Raw genomic sequence first — 25,765 nt, 5'->3', positions numbered from 1 at the left:
TAGTATTTTTTTCTAAAATCAAATTAAAAACATTATATTATAAACATAACATGAAACTTACTCATTCATATGTGAAATGGTTGAGGAATTAAATATTATTCATTTAGTTATCACTTGATTGCTAAATAATGCTACCTGCTCAAGAATATTTTAGACTTACAATGTATACGATAGTGGTTAGTTTTCTTGGTGTATAGGAAACCAGAGTGCAAGAGTTAACCAATGACCTTTGAAAAGTTACTGGAAATCTTTTAAAAAGATGCAACAGGGATGGAAGAAAAGCAGTCTTGAAAACGCCTTGGACTGCTTAACAGCCACACTAGTCTCATCAACAACTTATTGTTTAAAGCGCTCCATAAAAATGCTCAAAATGAACCTGCACCTTGTATATCCTTGCAAATAAGAAACAATCATCTTTAACATCACAGCCTAGACCCGCTCTTCTACTGCTCATTTAAAATGCACCGTCTTGTGCAAGTAACATTATTACTGCAATCCTACATTGGTAATTAAATACTGTAAGAGTTTAAAAGTGTATGGTTTCTTAATACTTTTTACATACATGCACATGCTAATGCTCTGTAACAGCAATAGTACATGCATGTACGGTAATGCATTTTTTATTTTATTGACATTTCCCTCAAAGTTATAAACAGACTTGGCTTTGGGGTTTTGCTTAGATAGGCCAAAAGAGAGCAGCTGCAGTTCCTATTGTTAGTCAATGCTTCATCAGCAGATCTCCCAGCATTATCTGGCAATGCCAACATGATGGATCCCCATGCAGAGGCTGCCAACCACCAACCACCTCCAGTACATCCACAGGAAATGTGCCCTCAGTCTTACTGTACATGTATACTTCCTGGGTGCTCGAGTATTGGGTATCTGCATCAATAGCAATAGCCTTAGGTTACATCATGTAGGTCTAACCAAGACACAAACCTCCAAGGAATTAGAGCTATGATTGACAAACATAATTGTAGAATGTCAATTTTATAGATCCAAATTTGCATGGTCACACTGACTCCAGCAATTAAATATGTTCACTTAATTGCATGTGCAAGCTCACTTCCCTGGATACCACAGTAGGTGTCTACAAGTGCTTAAATCTGACCCAGTTCAGCAAAGCTTACACTCTCTGTTATTAAAACTACATGAGTACTGTACACTCATTTGTGAAAACTTATTGAAATTTCTAAGCATCAGGAATATCGATGAAATGATACAGTATGCTAAAGAACTTCAAATTGAAATTTACTACAAATGAAAAACTATTACAATGGAGGCAGTGATTGTGTTCTACGCAGAAAAGGATGCTTTTATACAGATTTGTCAAACGTAACATGTACGTCTTCATTTTGAAATAACCTACATGTATTATGAACAGTACATGTATGCGTTTTGTCTTCAAGAAACAAAACTAACATATAAATCATTAGCATACTGAGCGGCAGAGCACACTTATATTGACTCCTGTATTACTTCCCTTGCAGCACTGCACATTTATGACCAGTATCCCCTTGTAGTGGGATGGAATTACATGAATTTGGAGCTTCCTATTCGGAAGGGTTTTTCTCCTTATTTCGAGGAAGCAATGCGGATATTGATGATCTTGCGGAGAGGTACAGACTGCCTGAGGCGAGTCAGTGCCCATGTAAATGTCAGAGAGAGAAGAGGTGACACAATCACATCAAAACAACCACCACAGCTCCTAATGAGGTACGCCTTACAAGGACAAACTGCCAGCACCCACAAAAACGTAAAGACTAGACGCAAAATCGACGCACAAAATATTAATGTGTAGTAAGTGATGTCATTGTAGTGTTCTTGTCCGATTGCAGCTGTTAAATGTATTGAAGTATTGAGTTTCATGATAAAATACAAAGTGCACAATTCTTACGGATTTTTAAAGTTACGTAACAAATCTGGACTTTTAATTTTGTTGTGGCTAGGTAATTCTAATATTTATATACTCCTTTTATTAACAGTTTTTTTATTTAGAAACATACGTAAATGACTGGAATTGTGCATGTTCATCATAAATTTATATGATATTTCATCCCGAAACCTAAATGTATTGCATGTATGTACATGTATGAAAAATAACCATCTTACTCCTGATGCAGCCTTGTCATGTGTCAACCTTTGACAGAATACTTTAAAGTATGAAAGTCATGTTCACTGGTACTAATTTGTCTTACGGATGTTAAGTTTTACATTTTCGTCTGATCTATTTTCGTTTTATGCAGACACTTAGACAGATTTATATTGTGTATGTGTAAGACTCTATTGTACCAATTCATATTTTTAGGCATAATACTGCTACAATATATTACAAAGTTCACAGTAAACAGTGTAACACAATATGTTATACATGCAGTTACATGTATGTGACACTGGTCATCTTTAAAATTTAAAACTAAATTCTAAAGTTAAAACTTGATTCTAAAAACCCACCTCATCGCTTTCTGACTGGTCCACATTACCATTGCGATCATCATCTAGCAGACTGTGTAACATGATGATCGCATCCATACTGATCTTATCTTTGGTACACTCAAAGTCATGTTTGGAACATACTGAAATGAAATGGCAGAAAAAGAGACATGTTAACTTAAAATTTTATGTTAAAATGTTAAACTTAAATTACTTGATGAACAGCTGCATGCAGGCATAAAAAAAAAAAATGAAAACAACCAAGAAATTTTGAAAATCTGATTTTAGATACTCTCTACAAGAAGATACACTGTAATTCTTCAATCTTTCCCCATGCTTTCAAGATGTTTAACCATATTCTGTCGGCATTATTCTATGTAGACTAACAAAATCATACTTTTTGTGAAGCCCCGAAATTGGCCAGACCAACCAGTGTAGTTTTCTCTCAAACATCAAATTTAAAATGTGCATAAATGGTGCTGAAAGATGCCCTATCATGCAAAAAGGCTGAGGAAATAGGGTATATAAAGAAATAATTTGAACCACTATAATCAATGTAGCAGAGACAACAGGTTTTCCATGTGGTCATACAACCTAAGAAGTTTTCGACATTAACTTCCTTCATCAATCCATCATTATCAGGTGTAGGTTAACTCTAATTTACATAATTACAGGTAGTTATTTAATGTCACTGCTGGGGTCATAAAATGTCTATGTGTCTACAGCCACAAGAACTTAACAAGTGAGGGGAAATTGAAGGAGAGAACATATCGCATGTTAAATGTAACAGTTTAATCAAGTTAGCACTTCAAAGTGGATGCTTCCCTAAATAGTTATTAATGACACTTCAAGTCTCATGATTGTGAAACCCTGAGAGTTATCTATTTCTTTGTACATGTAAGTGTGAAGGCTTCATGCAAGTGACCCAGTGCATCAACATGTCACTACATGCATGGTTAATGTACAGAATATCAGATCTCAATGCAGCATAATAAAACATACACTGGACTATACTTTGACAATTTTGGGGAATGAAAACATTATAAAGCTGTTTAGCCATATTCACATAATTCACAAATCTGACACAGCATCAGAGCTCACCAGGTAGTGATCACAGACAAACTGTCCTAGGTAGTACATTAATCTAAAGCCTTTTAAGCTTGTCAACTCTTATCAGATGTGATGGATCACCTACTTCCTCCTGAACTGTGAAACAACATAAAAACACAGAAGCAGATATACATGTATTTAATAGACTTGTAGAGGTTCATGCTGTCACATCACAGAATTACCAATCTACATGACTCATATCGTGATTCGAAGTCAATGTGAAAGCCGAGGGATGAGATACAGATGTACATGTACTATTAAACTCAACGTGATAACAAGAAAATGTTTTTCAAGGACTTTCGAGAACCTAATATCCCATGTTTTCTAACCATTTCAAGGACCATAATAACAAAATGTTTTTCAAGGATTTTCGAGAGCCTCATATCCCATGTTTTCTAACCACTTCAAGGACCACAATGAGAAAATGTTTTTCAAGGATTTTCGAGAGCCTCATACCCCATGTTTTCTAACCATTTCAAAGACCATAATAAGAAAATGTTTTTCAAGGATTTTCGAGAGCGTCATATCCCATGTTTTCTAACCACCTAAGGGCCACTCAGTCTAAATACAAAACCTCCTTGCTGAGATTAATGCATACTATTTTGGTAGCTTATTTATTGTTCCATTTTGAAAACAATGCAGTATTCTTTTAACATTGAAAAATCCAAAAATGACCAAATTGTCCAAAACGAAACTCTTTGGCAAGGACTTCTAAGGTCATGAAAACATTTTCAAGTACTTTCAATTATTTACACAAGTACATGCACATGAATCTATGCAAACCACAGTTTTATTTCCACTATTTTCCCAATTTGTTTCCATGTTACTTTATTAGTATAGGCTGTCTCAAATTTTCGGAGACACATCTTTAGCTAAGCCAAGGAATTTGATATCTAGTGTACAACATGTATGTACATCTCACAAGAAACAATGAATGCACACTCTATCATATAATGAGAATCACACTGATATGCTTTTAGTGTGGAGAGAACATATTACATTCACATGTACATGAAGTTACAGTTTGTACCAGCCAATTGTATAATTAGAATTAACAGAATCATGGCTGGGCTATTAAAACCAGTGGGTGGAGTACAGCCGTCAGGTAAAATGTGTGCACAACATGCTAGACAATATCCAACTGGTTAATCACTTCTTACCACCTCACAAAGCCACACATCAAGTCCAGCAGAGCAGTGCCTGTTGTGTATGACAGGATTCTTTATTAACTATAGGTAGATGAACATGTAGAACATGCGCCACCAGATTATGACATCTTTTGTATAGACTGTGTGGGAGGCAGATTTGGAACAAACAACAGAAAAAGAAGGGTCTAACTGTCAAAATCACAATGTAATAAATCTATGCTAATGACAACAAATCAGCTGTCTTGTATAGCCCATACACTGCCATTCCCATCAAATGGGACATAAAATTTACATCTGTCAGAAACAGAAACAACCTTCAGTCCTCCAGGGAAACAGTAAAACGAATTCACAATAGTTCCAAAAACATGCAAAAAGTCGATGCTGCCTTCATTCAGGCCCCTCTTTTAGAGAATGATCGATGTTAACAGATAGGATGTCAAAACTCTGACCGACTGACAGACAGACATACAGACAAAGAGACAGAGGGATTTTTACTGTAGGGCTCCAGGCCACAACTAAAACTAACAATCTCATTAGGCTGCATCGTGCCAATTTGATAAAAACATCATAAAGTCAACTACATGTAAAGAATTTATAACTGAACTGAATTACATGTACATTTAAATATAGACCAACTAATGAGAAAATTGCATATGCTTGGCCGTAAAAGAGCACAGAATCAGTGGAATGCCTATTCTAGACAAGGATAAAACTGCTCCTATACAAATTTACAGTGTACAATGGGAAATTACAGCTTGTATCACAACTTTATTTTATATTCCCATTTATCCGTGGTAACACTACAATTTTGTATTATTGTGCGTAAGTATGGTGGGGACTAGGAGCTTAAATAAGGAGATTATTATTAAAGGGTTAAGTAACAATGAAAATAACCTGGTTATAACATTTCCACTCCAATTATTGTTGATTGAATATAAATTTTCCTGGCACACTGTCATTGTTCAAACACATGCTGGTGAGTGTAAAATGAAAATATGTTTATGGGGAACTCATAAAACTCCTTCCCAGCTGTATCAAGAGGGTCCAGAGCTGTGAACTCATTAGTTCGTTCCTTTATTACGTCACAATTATCAGTGTATATGTGCTCATAAAATATATATCAAGTACACACGCACTGCAACATCACAGAAGAAAATGATGCATTCTACTGTCATTTGGACCATCTATGTACATGTAGCTTGTCTTCGAGTCCCCCATTTCGTAAGTTGTATTTTAGTTTCTCAGCCTTTCCTTAGCAAAAAAATAGTAAAACCACTGAATAAAAACATCTTTTACATGACTCAGTTATTTGATATACCTCCATGTAACTGGTATGCTTATTCCACATGGGATACAACTTTCTTTACAGCCACGTGTAGAAGTATCCTTACAGGCTTCCTCTTACAATGTCCTGTATGTATACAGTAGAGATCCAAAAGACTGGCAGCTTAATATGTATGTATGTATGTATGTATGTTTGGGGTTGAATGTTGTACTTAAAAGTTTTTCAGTCATATGATGATGTGGAGTCATTAGGTGTGTGTACATACCTAAATGACCTTACATTTCACCCACAAAAGTGCATTTTTAGAGGTACACAAATGTCACAAAATATTATTTTCAGTGCTGAAACCCACAATTTTCCAGTAGAATATCATCCCATGTTCCGAGCAAACCTCAAAACATTTTTGTAAAATCAATACAACTCTCAGAATCAGGAAAAATGGGCAAGTTAATCATGCACAAAATTTACGGTAATTTCTGGTATATTGTTTCTCATGTAGCTGGACGAGTCCAAAACACGAAGCGCTGCCCCTACTGAAGTATCATGCTGAATATTTATTTATTTATTTATTTGATTGGTGTTTTATTGCCGTACTCAAGAATATTTCACTTATATGACGGCGGCCAGCATTATGGTGGGTGGAAACCGGGCAGAGCTTGGGGGAAACCCACAACCATCTGCAGGTTGCTGACAGACCTCCCCACGTACGGCCGGAGAGGAAGCCAGCGTGAGCTGGCCTTGAACTCACAGCAACCGTATTGGTGAGAGACTCCTGGGTCATTGCGCTGCGCTAGAGCGCTAACCAACTGAGCCACAGAGGTCTCCTCATGCTGAATAAACCAGACACGGCATCCCATGCAATCACATTATACTAGCACTGGGCCGACCAGCCATGTTTCGTTGCTCTATAAAGCTTTATATGACAATGAATGAAATCATTTTACACAGTGTTAAAGGTTAATATTTCCTGAGCTTGTGGGCACTTTGACTCAAATAGAGACTAAATCAAGCTCAGGCAGTTGTCAAGATGACGTAAATTTAAAAAATCAAATGCGTTACTATGATTTAATATTATTTCTTATTACCTTGTTTTCAGTTCCAGTACATATGTTTCGTTTAAACACATGTAACATATTTTAAAACTTTCTCGATCTCAGCCTAAATTCTGACACCTAAGACACGTGCCCAAACTAAGAAGCTAGTCAGTGCTGTTTTGCGATGAGTATTTACTTTTGCAAAGTGTAACAAACACACAATGCCACAGTGCTCAGACCATGGTTTGTGCCTACAAGTGCATACACGTATGTACTGTTGACCACAGTTAATGCAGTGCATTGTAAAACAGTACACAATGTGTGGCCATTCCTTAGTGTTTCCCAGGTCATATCTAACAGCCTAAATCTCAGTGCATCTGTGCAAAGAAGAGTGAAATAAAAGTAAAAGAGGCTTATCCATTAACAGCAATACACCATTTCAAAGACACCCTACAGCATGCACTTAATGGCTAACCATGAGAATAACCTGACCGCAATAAAGCCAACAAACTCCCAGAATACTGTGGTTATGACACCGCTTGGTACATTTACTGTGCGGGTATGTCTAAATGGCCTACAAGCACTATGTGTGCTCAATCAAATATATATATATATACAAAACATTCTCCAGAGTACAATATTGTAGTTATGGTGACAAACAACCAGAAAGTCTGAAATGCCTCAATTGGTACATTAATTTACAAGTAATTCATCAAAATATCTGTGCTGTGCACATGAAGTTGCACAGAAATAAAGCCATAATGCGCATGAAAAGCCTCTCAAACATTGGGTTGATAGGCCATTTGATAACTACATACACTTTTAATACAGGGATGTTCATGCTGGCTTCCTCTCCGGCTGTATGTGGGAAGGTCTGCCAGCAACCTGCGGATGGTCGTGGGTTTCCACCGCGCTCTGCCCGGTTTCCTCCCACCATAATGCTGGCCGCCGTCGTATAAGTGAAATATTCTTGAGTACTGCGTAAAACACCAATCAAATAAATAAATAAATAAATAAATACAGGGATGTCTGAATCACCAAATCATGAAAGATAGTGCTGGCTTTACTGCTACAGCCTGAATCTTCCAAATTGTCAGTATTGAGCAAAATAACCTTTATTTGCATTTTACAGAGTACATGTACATCACCAATGTCTAGATTCTTTTTTAATTAATTGCACATATTGTACATGTACCTCACATTATCATGAAGCGTTGAATACATTGATTATTCATTATTTTATTCATGTCATATATTTTTCTTTTTCACTTTCACAATGGTGCCAAGTTGCCATTAAGATCCTGTGAGCAAATGAAGTACTGGATTCTTTCAAAAATTTCGACCTGTTCGAGAATCATGGGATGTGCCAGGAATCCGAAGTGTTTCCAAAGGGTCTCCAAACAGCCCAGTTCAAGACTATTTTGTCTGAGTAGTTTGCCCACATTTCTTTTTTCCTCATCTCACCTCTCTTATGAGACAAGTGTTGAAAACACTGAGTCTTAAAATATGTGATATAGCAATAATGTCCTCCATCCATGTAGACAGGTGAACAAGAAACTGGCTAAGTTTAATCCTAAGCAGGAAATAAAATGGAGCCAACATTCATGTGACCTAGTGACTAGGGTAAGCATCTTACCTATGCAGCAATGACTCGATCCCTGTGATATCACTAATACATCATTATGCAATTGATCTGTTGCCATTTGGAGGTCATGGGATTCCTTCCGGGCTCTGCCCAGTTTCCTCCCACCATAATGCTCACCGTCGTCACATAGGTGAAATATTCTTGAGTATGGCACAAAAATTTTATGGAAAAAAATAAATTAATACCATTTGGAGGAAGTACAGAAATCTTTAAATCATAAATCTTTATCGCACAATGCAAATAGCCACATGCCATCAGCATGGGTCAACCACTTCTTGTTATCAAGGTAGCCACTGACATGTACACTGAGAGTGGGGAACGTGGGGCCACTTTCACAAAGATGTCATACTTGCACGATACTGCACATATAAGACAATGGTATGTTAACAGTGAAGATAAAATTAACATGGGATTGCAGGGCTGCTCATAAACCCCACTGACTGTTGCACATGGCTAACTTGATGTAACAGTATCACTTTGTCTGAACACCTATTCACTCTTATTAATTGTTACATTTAATCCATTATATATAATTATGAAACAGCACACACTTTGCAACTCTTACAGTTGTCATTGTGACTCCAAGAAAAGTATGAAACATCCTAAAATGTTGCTTGCAGTGCAACAATAAAAAGAGGCAACATTGCATAAATGCACTGGGACTTGCTACAAAGGACATGACATTAGTATGCAGGTCAATGATGCCAAATCTCTGATATTATATATGTCAAAGTTTAAAATAGTAACCGATCTGATACTCAGTCTAACATGGGATGCTGAGAGGACATTTTTGTAATACACGAACAAAGAACAAACAAATTAAAAAAGATATCCATTAAAATAGATATAGTGTGTATAAGTTAACTCGGCTGTGCAGGACCTACAGCTTTACTGTTTACATTATACACTTGTAGCTGTACAAAGTATGGACAGTGAAGTTATTAAGAATTGGGAAAATACTTCCCTTGATATGCCAAAAAGCGGCTTTTTGATGTGTGCACATAAATGTATCAAATAAAATGCACTTTGCACCAGCATCACATTGGATTCATGGTTTTTCATCACCGCCCCTCACTAATTATTTTGGGGGAGATTGTTTTCGAAAAGAAGCTGTCACAAATGTTGACATCATCATATAATGACAATGAAGAAATCAAAATTGTTTTGCCTCCACACCAATTTCCAATAGGGCTTTGACAGAAAAAAGAAGTGAAGTGTCTGTGACCTAAGCAATAACCTGCTTAGGTTATGTTATTTTATGTTTTTACCCTCATCTACACAGTACAAATTTCAAACAACCTTACTTCACACCATTACCTTTCTTTGTTTACAGTCACGTACATGTTAAGTAATTTGGTGTCAAACTGCATGACCGTCAAGGCTCACTTACCTCTGTCTATCCCAACACGTGGAACTCGCCGCAGTTTGTTTTCATCCGGCCTGTTGCGTCCGCTACCCGCCGATTTGTAGTTAATAATTTCACCGGTACGTAGTAAATGTTGAGATTCATCCGAACTGGGGACCTGAATAATAGCCTGAGATTGTGGTTTGCTACTTTCAATGGAATTTCGGTTCGATGTGTGTGTTGGTCTTTGACACAATGTCCGTCCAGACAGCAACAAAACGACAGAGAACATCAAGAGAACACCCGCCGGGCATTTGGCAGCCTTCGAAGTCCTTCCATACAGGGTAATCCTCCACATTATCACTCTCTCCGTTTTCACCATATCTACCGAAAGACTTTACCATCACCGGGATTCAGGATGGCACGTTGACGAACCGATCACAACATATTTGTCCCTTTGTAACCTCACAATCGCGAAGAAAAGTTCCATTCCCGCAGTCGATATATCCGTCGTAGGACTGAACGGGTGGTCGTCAGCTGGGCTGTTATTCGATACAAAAGCCCCCTTCGGAAACCACAGGATTTCTCCACAGTATTAACTCTGTCATCAACCCACAATGGTGTATAGTAGAGCGCAACAAATTAAAATATTCACTGTTTGCCATCAAATATACAATGAGCAGAAATCCAGATGAGTTACATAAAATAACATCGAACATTAATCATGGTTGTTGCGGTGAATGCTGAGTTGATGGCACTGCCCGGAAAGGTTTATTTGTGGGTTTCTGATTGGTCGAAGGTGGTTGTGGGACAGCAAAAATGGCGGAATCCAAACCCGGTGAGTTGGCAATCCGAGCGACGCATTATCTTCTGCTGTGCTGTTTAGATAGCGAAGAATGCCTAATTTTTTAGAAGGCTTTTATGTGTGTACATACACTAATGAGCTTAGTCAGTCATCATTGGTGACTTCCTCCCCATGCCTTGCTATGACTGATGTGTCAGTTGAGGAAGATAGACAACACTCACGCATGGAACATTTACATCAACAACAACAACATAACAATGAGAACATGACAGTCGCCTAACTCCATTTAGTGTATCAAGAGATAATTATGGAATTGGTTTCATGCTTGTCAATACCGTTACGCGTTGACGTTGATTTTGATGATACTTCAACTGAATGTGAAAATACGACAGGGACATTGTGAAAATCAGGAAATCCTGTCATGTTTTCCACTGCTGCAGTGTCAATCAGTGGTTAGTGGTCAACTTGCTGTTATTCTTGTTTCATGGTAGTTTTTCGTGTCAGTATCGCCTTGATCAAACGTTAGTCAATCCTCCACTGATGAACAGTGGGTAGCCATAAAATCTATTCAGATGAAAGCAGTGCCTGCATCCACAGCTATCATTGGTAGTATTCGAACATTTAATGCTGTACAGGGCTTTACTTTTGACGGGAATCCGATTCATGCCATGACTACGGTCAAGCAAATTCTCAGGAATCCCGTATGAAAGTCACAAAAATAATACGACCATAAACATCGCCATGATATGTGTTTTGTTAGACTATTTACACGTTATCTTGAATGGGTGTTGTTGTTGTTTGCCATGATACATGTAACTTTCAAAACATACAAATACTAGAACATCTATATTGACGAACCAAAATCAAAATAAACTGTGAATTAAATTTTAATTTTTGAAATGAATCACCAAACTATTGGTTTTATCCAACATTGCAAGCAAATTATTCATCACAAACTAACTGACAAATAATGAAATACAGCAGGGGTCGAAGTAACCCCTGGCCTGCTGATAGTGAAATCTTTGACATGCTGTCGAATACGAATGTTGGGATATGAAAGTCCAGCAGCCAAGCTAAATTTTAACAGTAGGGAAGGAAATTAAGAGCTTTAAATGTGTACACAAATTCTGATGAATTAGGGCATGGTGGGTAAACAAAGTGGGAGTTCATTCGTCTTTAGTTTCATAAATCTTCAGCATGCAGGTAAAAGTGAAAGGAAAGCAGATAACAGGTGCTGGTTTCTAGTGAACGTTGCTATGATACAGGCTATCCTCATTGATTGTCTCTCTCCTGTGGACCTATGAGGGAGCTTCTAACAAATTGTGGGAAATACCACCTGTGTTCAATAGCGCAATGGCTGTTTGACAGCTACAGTAGTGGTGGTTGTTACAGAGGACGATTAAAACCGAAATATATCCAAAACTAATCAGAAGATTGCAGTGAAATGGACGTGAAACTGTGAAAAAGGGTGTGTGAAGACATTTTTGTAAAAATATTTTGTTGGCTACTAAGCAGCAATGAAACACCGAAAGCAGCAGGAATTGGGACGACTTAAAACAGTTTGCTTGTCAATTTGTTCGCATCTGCAATTGAGCTTTGGAACCAAAGGAAAGATTTTATTGTGGCATGCTCCTGTCAAATGTCTCAGGAATGTAGCAAGTCCACCACAAATGTCAGCAACTCAATCAGATACAGCTGACATCTGTAGTTGAAAGCTTTGGTCTAAGGATGGTTTATATTTTACTAATAGGGCCCTTGCGAGGATCGCTGGCCCCCAACATCTTACCCAATATTAAAAGCTCACTGCTGATTTCTAGGTTGCAACACTCTAGTACCTGAACTTTTAAAAAAAATTGTTCATGTCATCAGTAACCATTAATCATGTAATTCTTTGAACAAAGATAATAATAAACTACACATATCAGATCAAACTACAATGTTAAAACGTTATTGGCATGGTGCTTTTTTTATCATGAAGGACCTGAAAAAATTGGGAAAAGGCCATTTGATTTCCAAGTCATCTTGCCCTGCTGGCCTTTTAATTTGTGGGGCATATTTCTACACCTGTGTAGTGATATTTTTGTCACCTGGAATCCCCGAAACTGTTCGATTTTATTTACCACATATTAAAAGTTGCGGCAACTGCATACTATGTAGTACTAGATTTGACCTACATTCTGGTGGATTCCCACAAGGCAAACCTATGGGAATCCATTTAGATTCTGGTAAAGGATTAGGAAAATAAAGGCCTGCTATGAAGAGAAATACCACCGATAAACCGCATTTCCGTTTTGTCTCCTTTTTCTGAAAGTTTTCACACTTTTTGTCTCTGCACAGCTACCTCAAAAGAGTGCATTGTAGTCAAGGTATCAGACTAAAATACAATTTATCTGCAAAGATGATGGAGCAAAATATCCTACAACACATTCAGTCATATTTCTCGTTGTAACTCTTGTGGTGGTTTACAAGCACTGTATATTCCTTTTTATTCACGTGGTACTAACATTCGCGTAAATAAGCAAACACATTTCCGCAAAAATAAGTGCCATGGAATATAAAACCCACGTGAGTAATTTATTAACTTAGCATGCATTACAGGTAAAAATTCATTAACAAGCACTACAGTTTTAATGCTTTTTCAAACATGTTAATTAGAAATACCTAATAAGAATGTATTCCAGCTTTCACAAATCCATCTTAATTGATCGTCAGGTAATCTTGCTTTCCTTTAGGGAGGCTTGGCCCTGTCTAAGTATCGCCACATTACGATATTGTTGTTGTTGATTTACTGCCGCGGTTAGAGACGTGCAAATTGATAATTTGTACTGGTGATGTGGTATGTGATACGATATACATACGATGAGAGGGGCTATTTTTTTATCGACTGTACTTGCTTTCCTGTCAGATCACCTTTTCGATGCGCCCGATACACCTCTCGGAGGTTTCCGTACTTAAAACTTCCTTTTCATAATGATCATTTCTGAGAAATTTACTCAAATCTGTCACACTTCGCTCAAAGTTTCACTCACACCACTGATGCATGAGAATTAAACAGAGGGATTTATTTATATCAAATTTAATCCTTTGTCGTCACCCGAAGTGAGTTACACAAATATTTGCTCACATAGCAGGTAAGGGCTTCTTTTTATAAAGATTTACAGTCTTCAAAAGATTAAAAGCTTAGGAGGATTAACTTCCTATCGTCTGATTAAGTTACTGTATTGTATAGAATTTTTGTCACATCTTACAGGTACAAACAAGTTTAAATGATAACATTGTTACTTGAATGCTTGGGTAGTTTTATTACTTGACGTTTCTGTATTGAAGTTTGATTTCCCTTTATCAGTTGTCCAGAAATTCTGTTAAGGTCATCCAAAGTTGATTCCCGCGAATGTGTCTTCTTACCCAATCCGCGAAAGTTTATGCCTTTCAAAGTAAAAAGGCATTTACAGTAAAAAGTGATAAAATGAAGTGGTTGATTGTTTATGCTCTATTATGCTCTAATAATGTGCTCTGGAAAACTCAGTAACATTTGGCTATGATCATAAGGGTGAACTATTGCTATAACTTTATCAGTATGTAATGCCTTATCCCGAGTTCAAGATTTTTATTGAAAAAAAAACAAACATTTTGTTGCTGAAATTGCCAATGTGGTGTTATACTGTAATCATTGGTTATGATTAATTTTCTAAATTACTCTGGTGTTATTATTCATAGAGTTGTGGTGACAAAATGTGAATGTCAGCACTGTAGGGACTGTTTGCACAGTATTGAGTTTGTTGACTATTTGTCCAACACGGCGTGAAATTCAGTATTCGTTTGTGGAAGAGTTTGTCTGTAACTTATGAAAGGTTAGTAATCAGGGCACTCCTGTTTCCGCCAGCTGTAAAACTGAAAAAAGTTACTGGTAACATTTTAAGAGAACTAATGCTTAGCTCTTCTACCATTCAGATGTTTCGGAGCTAGAATTTTCATTTAAACAAAAATAGTAACGCTGTTTGCATTGAAGATAGCAAGATCATATCTGTGTGTAAAAGTCAATTGGATTTAGGAAGTTGTTTCATCTTCTCATTTACATATTCGCCAACCAATCTGGAAATACTGTGAAAGTGCCAGAAAACATAAATCGAACTAATGAACTAATATTTACATGTAGTTGGTTTCTGTACTCGTTATAGACAGCCAGAATTGCCTTATAGATTTGTTATGCAGAGTCAACTGTTTGTCCGTCTTAGAAAATGAAAATCCTTTGAAGAGGGAGTACCCCAATAAAATTAAGCAAACGCATGTGGAAAAGATGATCAGCATTATACATGTAGGGGAGATAACTCTGAATTTGCACACAATGTTCTTTGGAAATTGTGCCTTCGACTAGCTTTATATATTCAGCTTAAGCATGCCAGTTAATTGCCCCCCGCCCCCAGTCGTTAATAATAATGCAGTGTTGGATTTTGGTTTTATTTTTCATTTTATACTACTGTTTTACAGAATTCAATAGTGTATGATCATGTTTCCCAGCTTGTCAACAAGGACTTCAAATTTAGTGTTGGTCCATATGCTTTATGTGTGCTTTTCAACTGTAAACTCCAGTCTTGTAGAATAGCATATATTTCTGCTATATCTTATGTAATGTAGGAAATCCTGAACGAGGTTGGAACGACCCACCTGTCTTCTCATTCGCTCCCAGCTCTACCAATACAGCTGAGAGCTCACCCAGGAGAACAGTACTGAACAAGCGAGTGGCTTTCCCCCTTAGTGGGCCTACTAACATTCCTGCATCATCAGACAGTGGTGATGGTAAATATTCCTCTCCTTCATTTTCACTGCTTCAGTATTAAGTTTATATTTGCCTGTTTCTTTACAGCTTTCGTATAGCGACTAACTATCCTTGCATGAATCTAAATCTCTTTTCTTTTATAATTTTATTTTTCAAACATTTTCAGATACCAGTATGTGTATACGTTTTTGCTGTTTATGATCGTGTTTGCCTTGCATCTGAATTTGTGTAGCCTGTTTAACTTTGTTAATACTTAGTTTTAGCATATTAATACTGTACTTTGTTAGGTTATAAGGTTATTTATTCATCCATGAGAATAATGGCAGGGAAAAAAACACTGAAGTTACAGTAAATCGCGAGAGTTTACCGGAAAATTTCTGACCATAAGTTGACTTTAGTAAGTCGATTTTAGATGACAGCAGTAAGGGATCAACCCCCACCTCTGCAGTAATCCCCAGTGGTGGTCTGGCTGTAGACCCTCGCCACACTGGGTAGACTCCCCAGGCATGGACTGAGAGAAGAGTGATTACACACCCACTAGTCCATCCAGACTCTCATTGAAACATTCTTGGTTGCGACTAACAAGCCAGTGACTTGCTCTCAAGTTTAGGTCCTTTGGTCACCAAAAAAAAATTATGTTTTTTTGACCCGTGAAATAACTTGCGGAAAATGACGTATGGTTGGGGGTGGCATGACATATGAGATATTAGCAACCCCCCCCCCCCCCCCCCCCCCCAAACACACACACTCTCCCAATAAACTTCATGAAGACTTAGGCTGTTAATCCACACCGTATGGGGGGTCAACTGCAGTACTTGACTGAGGCTTAAAGATTTCCCGACCAGTTACACCTTTGTTTTTACTCTTGAATTAAAGTGAATAAAGTGAACAAACCTGTTTATTCCAAAAATGTCCACATTCAAAGGGCTACTTGACGTATTACTTCTCAGGCTGACAGGCTAAATTTGTGGGTTACACTGGCTGGTCTCAATTAAATGAGCGAATGCTTAATTGTTCAGGTTACCTTGAGGTCAACCGATGACAGCATTATGGGGAGTACGGTGTTGTCTGTTCACAGACCAGTCAATAAATTTAACAAATCGGCATACAAAGGTATTTTAGCGACATAGGTGTCGTTGTCAACCTCTGGCAAAATAGAAGTTAAGTTTGCCACATCTCGGGCACATGTTATTTTGTTACATTTGAAACTCTCCTCCCATTTCAGAAGAATTCCATTTTCTTGCCTTATCAAATCGGGTACCTTCAGTTCAAAACAGAAGCACATTTTGGCAAAGTTTCCGAAACTAGATACAACGTTTAACTGCAATCCACCTGTTTTGGCTCGACATACTATTGCAAACTATACGTGAAACAGGCATTCTGGTCGAAGATATGCTCTTGTGCTAACATTTCGTTTCTCACTGATGCGTTTTGGCATGTGGCATGTGGCACACTATACGTGAAATGTGCCTTCTGGCAGTAGCTGTGTAGCGATTCTACTTGAGCCAGCAGTTGCATGGTCAGTGAAGAGTGAGAGTGTTTACTGGTCTTGTCACAGGTATGTACAATCTTGTGAACACACTCCTCATACCCCTACTGCCCTACAGCTGTGTCTCATTTCCAAGAATCACAACCAAACACAAGGAATCATGGGATACACTTTTAAAATCATCAGCTTAACTCTACGCGATTTACTGTAACTGGATTTAATTTTTCCCACTTTACACAGGTTGCGAAACCAATCTGTACTCTCTTGTACTCTATTTGTTGTTATGCCATTTCCCTCTAATAGGGCTGACGTTAAGCCCCAAGCGCTCACTCTAATAGGGCCTAAGAAAGGTAAGAGTTCTCAGGAATTCCGCGTGGGGGGCGCTCGAGCATATACCGGAAGTTGTGGTTACAAAATGCTCCATTTGCCGAAAGCTCATGCACGAAGGCCATGTGCTGCAGAGTTCTAACCCCAACTTCCGGTATATGCACAAGCGCCACCAGGCAGATCTCTGAGAACTCGTATCTCTCATAGGCCATACACAACAAGTTAACTGACGTGAAATTTCGCCCAGGGCTAAGCTGCACATTTTGCTTGATTCTGAGTGTTTATGGATCACAGATAGGCCTTTTGAGGTGCATAGATTGTAGGGTGTAATACTATTAGGGAAAAGTAGTTTTACTTTTAGGGTAAAATTTTAGGTCATTTCCCATACATACATAGAAGGAAATGGTAGAAATTCAAGCTTTCCTTGACCTGTACGTTTCGCCATATGGTTGTTTGATTTTGTCACCTTAACGTTTACAGGCAGCTTGTTACCCCCCGAGTCAGGCCCGCCTGTCACCAGTGGGGTTCTCCTGTTGCCCCCAGCCCTGGACACCACCACCCCTCTGCCAGTGCCCCTGGTTGTCCCTAACCTAGTGCCTGCCAGCCCTCCCGTATCACCCACCCTGGGAACAGACAAGTTGACAGAGTCAGTGGAGCGGTGTATGGAAAGACTAGGCTGTTCCACAGACGGGGAGTTTCTCACTCTAGTGGAGGGTCACTTACAGACAGCTTTTGAAAGTTGTAAAGAATGCTTGAAAGTGAGTATCTGTTATATATTTTGTGAGGGGGGTGACCTGGTTGGGGTTTAAACAAACAATCTTGGCACTTCTACCAATGAACCAAAGGGAAATTTTACTGGGCCAGTTGTTACCTGGACTTCTACCATTAAACCATAGGGAAATTCCCACAGGGCCGCCTGTATCCTGCGCTTCTACCATTAAACCAAAGGGAAATAACCCACTGGACCAGTTGTAACCTGCACTTCTACAATTCAACCAAAGGGAAATTCCCACCGGGCCATTTGTTACCTGCACTTCTACCATTAAACTAAAGGGAAATGCTTGAGTGAGTGAGAGAGTGCCTGGGGTTTAACGTCGTACTTAACAATTTTTCAGTCATATGACAATGAAGGAATCCTTCAAGTGCATGTGATGTGCCTCTTTGTTGCAGGACGGATTTCCACTGCTGTCTAGTGTTAGTATATTCTAAAAAAGGCAAGTAAGCCGCCCCCAAAGCGGACGCTCTGCCCACTGTGCTATCGGGGGCCAGTAAGAAATGTTGAATGCATTGTTGATAGGGTGACCCAGTTTGGGTGTTAAAATATTGGGGTTTGATGTTTGGGATCAAGGACTGCTTTTCTACTGCTTGGAGGTAAGGGAAATCTCTGTAGGGCCAGTGTATTACACTTGTTTACCGTTTTATTTTCACTGGATGTCAGCTTTTGATTATATTACAGAGGTTATTTTTAAGCTGCACATCTGCCATATCACAGCAACAAATGTACTGGAAACTGAAAGTAAATTTCCATTCATTCAAAGTTCAAATTCATATATGTATTTCATAATTGTATGTAGGATAGTGGATTTATCAATTTAGATCTCTCTAATTTGCTAATTGAACATCACGATCAGTGTGTGTATGCATTTTATCTTTTATTAGGAAAGGGCTAAAGAGGAAATCAGGAAGAAGATGTTATTGTTCAGGGAGGCATGGGAGCAGAATAACATATCTTCACCAGTCAAAGTCAAGATGTCATATTTAGCCATTGGTACGATTATGGAAATGTTCATTATGTGTGCAGTAACTAGCTTACTTGCTGAAAATTTCTTTCTGTAAATCTGTGAATTTTTTTCCTGTTAATAGTGAAGTTAGTTTATAGAGTGCCTTTTTTTCTACATCCTGGTGTAGCTGAAAAAGCTGTTAGAATTGCTCCATGATATGCTATGTAGCAATTGTGGCAATGCATTCTTACTTCTTTAAAGCCACTTGCTCTGCTTTTACATTGTAAACGTGCAGACCACATTTAGAAGCTGACCAGAGTTCATACTGCAAGATGGTAAATCTTGTAAACAGTTTCACTACCAGAAGACAGGGAAAGGTGAGCTGTTACATGACGAGTATCTATTAGTTTCTGAAAACTTTGGCAAAGTGTCATGGGCCTCTGTAGCTGTATACTAGACTTTTATCCATGCTACCAACCCTTTCATCAATCTGTTTGCTATTACAGCATTAACTGAGAAACGGTTTGCCGCAGCCTTTGATATACACCTGGGGTTAATGGTTGACTACACAGCAGAGGTAAGCAACATTATCGGAATATGCTCCTTTAATGCTAACATATTGCACATACATTATTCATGTGAGCACTGACTACCCCTGTGCAACATTTGAATGACCCAAATCCCAAAACCTCAAAATTCTCAGCTGGCAAAAGGAAAGACAGGTCTACTGGTGGTCTGCAGAAGCGGTTTGGTGAATTGTGGCTCTTGCCTAAACCCAGTATCTCTTGCCAAGAACATAAAGTATTTCCTACTGAACATTGAAACAATTTTGACGAAAATTTTGCCATTTTGTCATTTTGCCATTTTCCTCTCCAGTCAGATAATGGTGTTAGTGTTTGTTTTAAGGTTGTATTGTAGTGGAGTTTTATTGTTTATATAATCATGTATAATTAAAGCTCTCCATGCTTGTCAGATATCATTAATGGATATCGAGTTCGTTATGAGATACTCAAAACTTTTTCGATATATTTTTTTATTATTATTATTTTTATTTTTGTTTTTGTTTGCTTTTCTTCTTATGCAGGTAAATAATTGGATGGTTGGGATCAAAAGGTTAATTCATGAGTGTAAGCTGCGGTCAGAGGCTATTCAAGGAGGGGAGGTCTGCCAGGGCAAGAGAAGCGGCGAAGGGGAATCCCCAGAAAATACCCAATCAGATAATGGTTCGTCCGAAGCACACTGTGACAAAAAGCCTAAACTAGAGGAATCTCCATCAACTGGCAGCTGATCTTGATTTTGTAACTCTTATGTTTACATACCAAATGTGTATACTTGTAATTATCCTTGTAAACTGTGATATTTATAAATTTTGGGACATTGGTTAAGAATAATGGTATAATAATGGTAGTGCAGTGACATTAATGGTTGCTAGTTAGTTTAACTTGACATATTCACCCCTGCCTGTTCGTGCTGTAGCATTTTTACTGCAGTTACACTGAGAGAAAGAAATTGGAGAGATATTAAGCTTGGGCTCTGTTTAAAAAAAAAATGAATTTCCTCATCTTTGAAATAGCTGAAGTACATAACTAAATGGAAATACTCATGTCTATAAAATGTTTCACTTAATAAAACAGTTTCTGACTTACTGAACCTTTTCAGGTAGACTGAGATAACAGCTGAACTCATAGGCATTCGTGTTGTAGTCCAAAAGCTTTGCCCGAATTATTCCAACTGGGAATGAAAAATTTGTTTGTACATGTAATCTCTTACTGCAAGTGAAACCTTCTTGAAACTTATGTGCATAAGTTTTTTTTTTCCTTTAAGATAATACATGTACATTGATTTCTTTATATTCAGAGAATACGCCTACCCATAAGCTATTCTTCTGTTTCTATACTTGACTTTCTCATAATTTTTATGTATAAGAAAACCTTTGACTCAAACTACTGAAACAACCAGAAACCCTAATGTGTAATTGACCAAAATTATTAGAATGGGTAGTTATCATTCACCTCCAGTAGCCATACCACTGCACTCACTGTATGTAGTGAATGAAATACAGCTAATCTTCTGGGTAGTACAACAGCTGCACACGTAAAGTTACGCATAGTATTAGTATATTCTAAAAAAAATTAAATTATTCCACTCTAATTTCGACAATTCTCATTTATGACATTGCTCGTCTTAATCTGTTAATTGCAGATTAAGAAACTGTTTTGTTGATGTATTATGATGGGATTTTATTGAGAGCCTGTGTATATATTTCTGATGAAATTTCGATCAGATATTTAGGCTAATCATGTCGAAGTTATTTTAATGGATGAACAATTTTTAATAAGCAAATTTTTTTTACTGTCACCAGTAGTTTAGTTTACACTTTGTTGTAGGGATAGGATTTCATGGTTTTGCCGAGTAGTGTCTTAATTTTTAGAGTTTTCCTCTTGTACAAAGGCCTAAATGTATATACACTATAAAAATTGTTTTATTTATGCCATTTACATTTACAGCAATTGTATTCCCTAGGTCATAGCTGATTCTATTTGAAAACTGTTGGTGCTAGCTTCATATTAGTAAATATGGCCATAACCATGTTCCATATAATTTTAATTTAGTTCTTCAACATTAACCAAAATGTGGTGTTTGATTGATTTTAGAAAGTCTTTTGACATTTGTTTGGAAGGTAGGATGTTATCCTACCGGAAACATATGAGCATCAGCAACTAGTAATATTTGATGGTATTTATTTGCGTCTTAAAAATGCACTTTTTGGGGCAGAATTTTACGTCATTTAATGTAACCTTGATTTCCATATGGTAGCTCTTTCTGATACAGATTGTTTTGTCAGTGTCAGTACTATGAATAACTCAGGTGTGCATAAATAGTTCTGGTTTAGTTTTTGTGTGAGTCATTAGCCACAAAATACCTGGCTGCTTTAACAATTTTTCGTGCTTTCATTTATGCGAATGAACAAATAGGATTTTTTCTGGTCCAGTAGCGGATGAAAATGTACTGAAGTGTGCCTTTTTACAGCAATCTGAGGTCCTCCTTGAAGTATTCCTTGGTCTTATCACATGGCTTGAGGAACATTAATTAATATAATGACTATAAAAAGTGTTAGTATTTTCTCAATAACTCCATTTCATTGACTGGATGGGGGTGGCGAAGTATTTGATGATTGTGAATCTAGCTGAACCAAATTTTTTAGGTATCTAATTGGGTTGGCATCGTGAAACATGTGCTGGACACGTCAGGCTTCATCTGACAAGTGCTTTATAGGAATAGGAACAAAAAAAAAAATATGAAATGGTACAGTGAACGATAGAGGGATTTTTGATGTATAGGCATTTATTGGTTGTGGGGTGATGTTCTTTTTCCTACGCCATTTGCATATATGGATATATACATGAATCATGCATGCATAGCAAATGGAACAGCTTTAACTTCTTTATGTATTGAAAATAACTACCGGTCATGGAGATTTCTCTTTAGCTCAGTTAGTAGACTGGTGGATTACGGGGTAGGAGATCAGAGTTCAAGTCCAGGTGTGACCTACAGAGTAAATGCTTCAGCAAAGACATCTGGGTTACAGTGGATGGGATATCATGATAGCAGTTTTAACCACACCAACCAGTGTCAGAGATGTAAGGAAATGCCAAAGGAAGAAAGACCTTCACACCTGATACAGAAAAAAATGTGTATTTTTTAACTGGATGAGAAACATTTGTAAGAATTAAAATAACTTATGCAGGTTCAAGGGGTTCAAGCATGGTTGATATATACATTCTAGAAATATTTTGAACCCATAAGTATCATCAAATAATGAACAGTGTTGCATAAAGTCTGGTTAGGGCTTGTTGGGTTTATCTCTACTCTACTGCCAGCTGCATCTCTAAAAAAGACATATTAAATATGTAATGATGATGTTACTTTTATATTAAACTGATAATTGTTTTTAAGGCAGTGAGGTTTTGTGATGTGACACTAAAATTTTGTAAAATAGGTAAATTTTGATACGTTTAAGTTCTGGGGGAAACAATAGAGTGATTTTGCAACCAGTTTAGTGCCTGCCTGTTCAGGATGTCGTTCAAGGAGTAAGATGCGCAGATCACGGGTGTCCATCGTGGTTTTGGGGTTGTATCCACTTAATCCTCTTTTTTTTCTGCTGATGCACTAACTACACTGCCGATATTTTACCTGATATACCATAATGGTCAAAATGATACCCTTAATTAATAATCATTGCTGTATGATCATTTATAAAACATTGATTTCTGTATTAAATTGTATGTTGTCTGACTGCCCTCCACTAACATATTTAACATTTAAGATGTATTCAAGGAAATCTTTACAGGGACGAACCCATAATTTTCATATATAGGCAATGTAGTCATCAAATTCAAAATTACAGATGTAAATGATGTCATTGTCATATATGCAACAAGATTTCAGTCTGAAGTTATGGTAAATAATGTATATAAATAACATTTGCATCAAATTAACTAGACTGTTTCATCATCAGTGTCATTAGTATTTATGCAGCTCATAATTTCTACTTCTACATCAAGGACAACATGCATTAGGTTCATCAGAATACCATCCACTGATGTTACAACAATGTTTATAAGCATACCAACATGGATACATTGTATACAGTGCAGTATATTACAAATGGAGTAAGATCAAATAAACACAATGTGTCTGACATCAGCCAGTAATGTTTGTTGTTATTTTGTATGAATGTGATTATTATTATTAACAGTGCTCTGATTATTGTCTGAAGGGATGAACAAAAGTGCAAAACTGATAAGGTGTACTAGCAGTCTACTAGGGCACACTAGGTGCAGATTCAAATCTGCCTTTAGACAGAGATTTTGTAGATTACCCCCATTCTCGCTGCTTGTGGACTCTTGGTGACGGTAAACAGTCAACAACACAAGGAAAGTTGGTTGTAGATCACGTCTCCCACCGATATGAAACCCTGATCAGGTCATACCAACTTACTTTATTGCTGCCTCGCTTGGCTCTCAGCACTAAGGGGTTAGAGAAAGTAAAACAGGACTGGTTGGCCTGGTGTTCGCATAATGTGACTGGTGTCTCTGGCATGATACTTCAGTGGAGGCAGCACTTTGGCAGTATGGACTCGCCTTGCCACAAGAAGATACATTATATGTACACACACCTAATGATTCTTCGTTGTCAGATGACTGAAAAGTTGTTAAGTATAACGTAAAACCCCAAGCACTCATTCCCCCAGTATGGTGTATGATGTCAAGTGTGAAAGTTCATCATAAGTGGTTTCTTCCACCTATCAAATTAAATACCATCATATAAGTGAAAACTTCTTGAGTGTGGTGTCAAATAAATGAAATAAACATTGTGCTGGGCCTTTACTACAAAGTGGTGTCCTGTCCAATTCTGTTAATAATAAATGACAGAAGTCACCTGAGATGCTTCCAGAAAAGGAACCATAATAAAAATGTGACAGATGTTCATCAAGTGTTATGGCATACGACTGACCTGAATCAGATGATTGTAAGTGGCTTTTAAGTCAAGAGGCTGTTCGTATCTATGGTAAGTGCATGTCTGTTTCCAGTCTGCACTTCTGTGGACCATTTTATGCCGGAGTGAATACAGTCACATACAGTGAAGATGGAAGTTACCATGGTAAACTTGGCAAGCACCTTAACGTTACAAATTCATCGCCAATATATGTATAATAAATCTAGAATACAATCAAAATGGGAAAAATGAGACTTAAATACTGGTATGCTAATTTTCAAATAGAGGGTAAAATCTTGACAAGATTTTCTGTTCTCCTGCTACTGAATGCAGAAAAATTAAGAGTTTATCTCATCATGAATGGGATATAGAATTGTCACTGATTGGCAGATAGTAGAGATATGATGGTTAAACTCTATAGTAGCTTTCAACTGGTCATCCTTCAATGAATATACAATACTTGGTACATGCAATTCAGCTTAGGCTAGGTATAACCTGTCCTTGACAATCTCTCTCAATCAGTGATTTATTTATTTTTTTGATTGGTGTTTTACACTGTACTCAAGAATATTTCACTTATACGATGGCACCCAGCATTATGGTGGGAGGAAACTGATCAGATCCTGCAGAAACCTAGACCATCCGCAGGTTGCTGACAGAGCTTCTTACGTATGGCCGGAGAGGAAGTCAGCATGCGCTGGAGTTGAACTCACAGCGACTGCATTGGTGAGAGGCTCATGGGTCACTCAATCAGTGAGGATTCTGTACTGATACCATACCAGTAAGTTATTTCCTTTAACTTTTCACAAATTTCTCATCACCGGGGACTAGTTTTAGCACGAGTATGCAATCTCCTAAGGCGACACCAATTTTACTTTGTGTTTTACAAACGATCTGACAGTAACTAAAAAAGTCAAGAATGGAATAAAACCTGAAAATCCACCTTAAGTTCCTAATCTGTCTGATCTTGATGTTTCTTTACGAATATGTAAATAGAGATTTTTAGTTAGAAGTTACAAACTCAACTTGTAAGAGTTGAAAGTTTACCTTGTGTCTTGTAACTTCAAACTATAGAATAGGTAAACTAATTATAGCTTGCCTGGTTTCTAAAGTGTCTTCAACAGGAAAATCAAAATGTCAAGTTAAC

General features: G+C 37.6%; 2 protein-coding genes across 4 annotated transcripts in view; one reads left to right on the top strand and one right to left on the bottom strand.

Annotated features, from left to right (window-relative positions):
- LOC135473841 (stromal interaction molecule 1-like) overlaps positions 1-10,743 on the bottom strand; it is a 54,844-nt gene extending 44,101 nt beyond the window's left edge. For all 3 annotated transcript variants that reach the window (XM_064753754.1, XM_064753753.1, XM_064753755.1), the window contains exons 1-2: positions 10,046-10,743; positions 2,455-2,576 (exon numbers count right to left, since the gene is read on the bottom strand). In XM_064753754.1, the coding sequence (XP_064609824.1) occupies positions 2,455-2,576; positions 10,046-10,382 (459 nt within the window). In that variant the 5' untranslated portion in view covers positions 10,383-10,743. The remainder of the gene's footprint in view (positions 1-2,454; positions 2,577-10,045) is intronic.
- Positions 10,744-10,819: 76 nt separating this feature from the next.
- Positions 10,820-23,824, top strand: LOC135473462 (steroid receptor RNA activator 1-like). Its single transcript, XM_064753313.1, has 6 exons — positions 10,820-10,838; positions 15,441-15,602; positions 17,879-18,156; positions 19,058-19,166; positions 19,626-19,696; positions 20,204-23,824. The coding sequence occupies exons 1-6, from the start codon at positions 10,820-10,822 to the stop codon at positions 20,405-20,407; spliced, it is 843 nt and encodes a 280-aa protein (XP_064609383.1). The 3' UTR covers positions 20,408-23,824.
- The last annotated feature ends 1,941 nt before the right edge of the window (positions 23,825-25,765 follow it).

The sequence above is a fragment of the Liolophura sinensis genome, chromosome 8, assembly GCF_032854445.1.
Source record: "Liolophura sinensis isolate JHLJ2023 chromosome 8, CUHK_Ljap_v2, whole genome shotgun sequence".
NCBI classification, from domain to species: Eukaryota; Metazoa; Mollusca; class Polyplacophora; order Chitonida; family Chitonidae; genus Liolophura; species Liolophura sinensis.
This window is presented reverse-complemented; position numbering and strand designations above follow the sequence as displayed.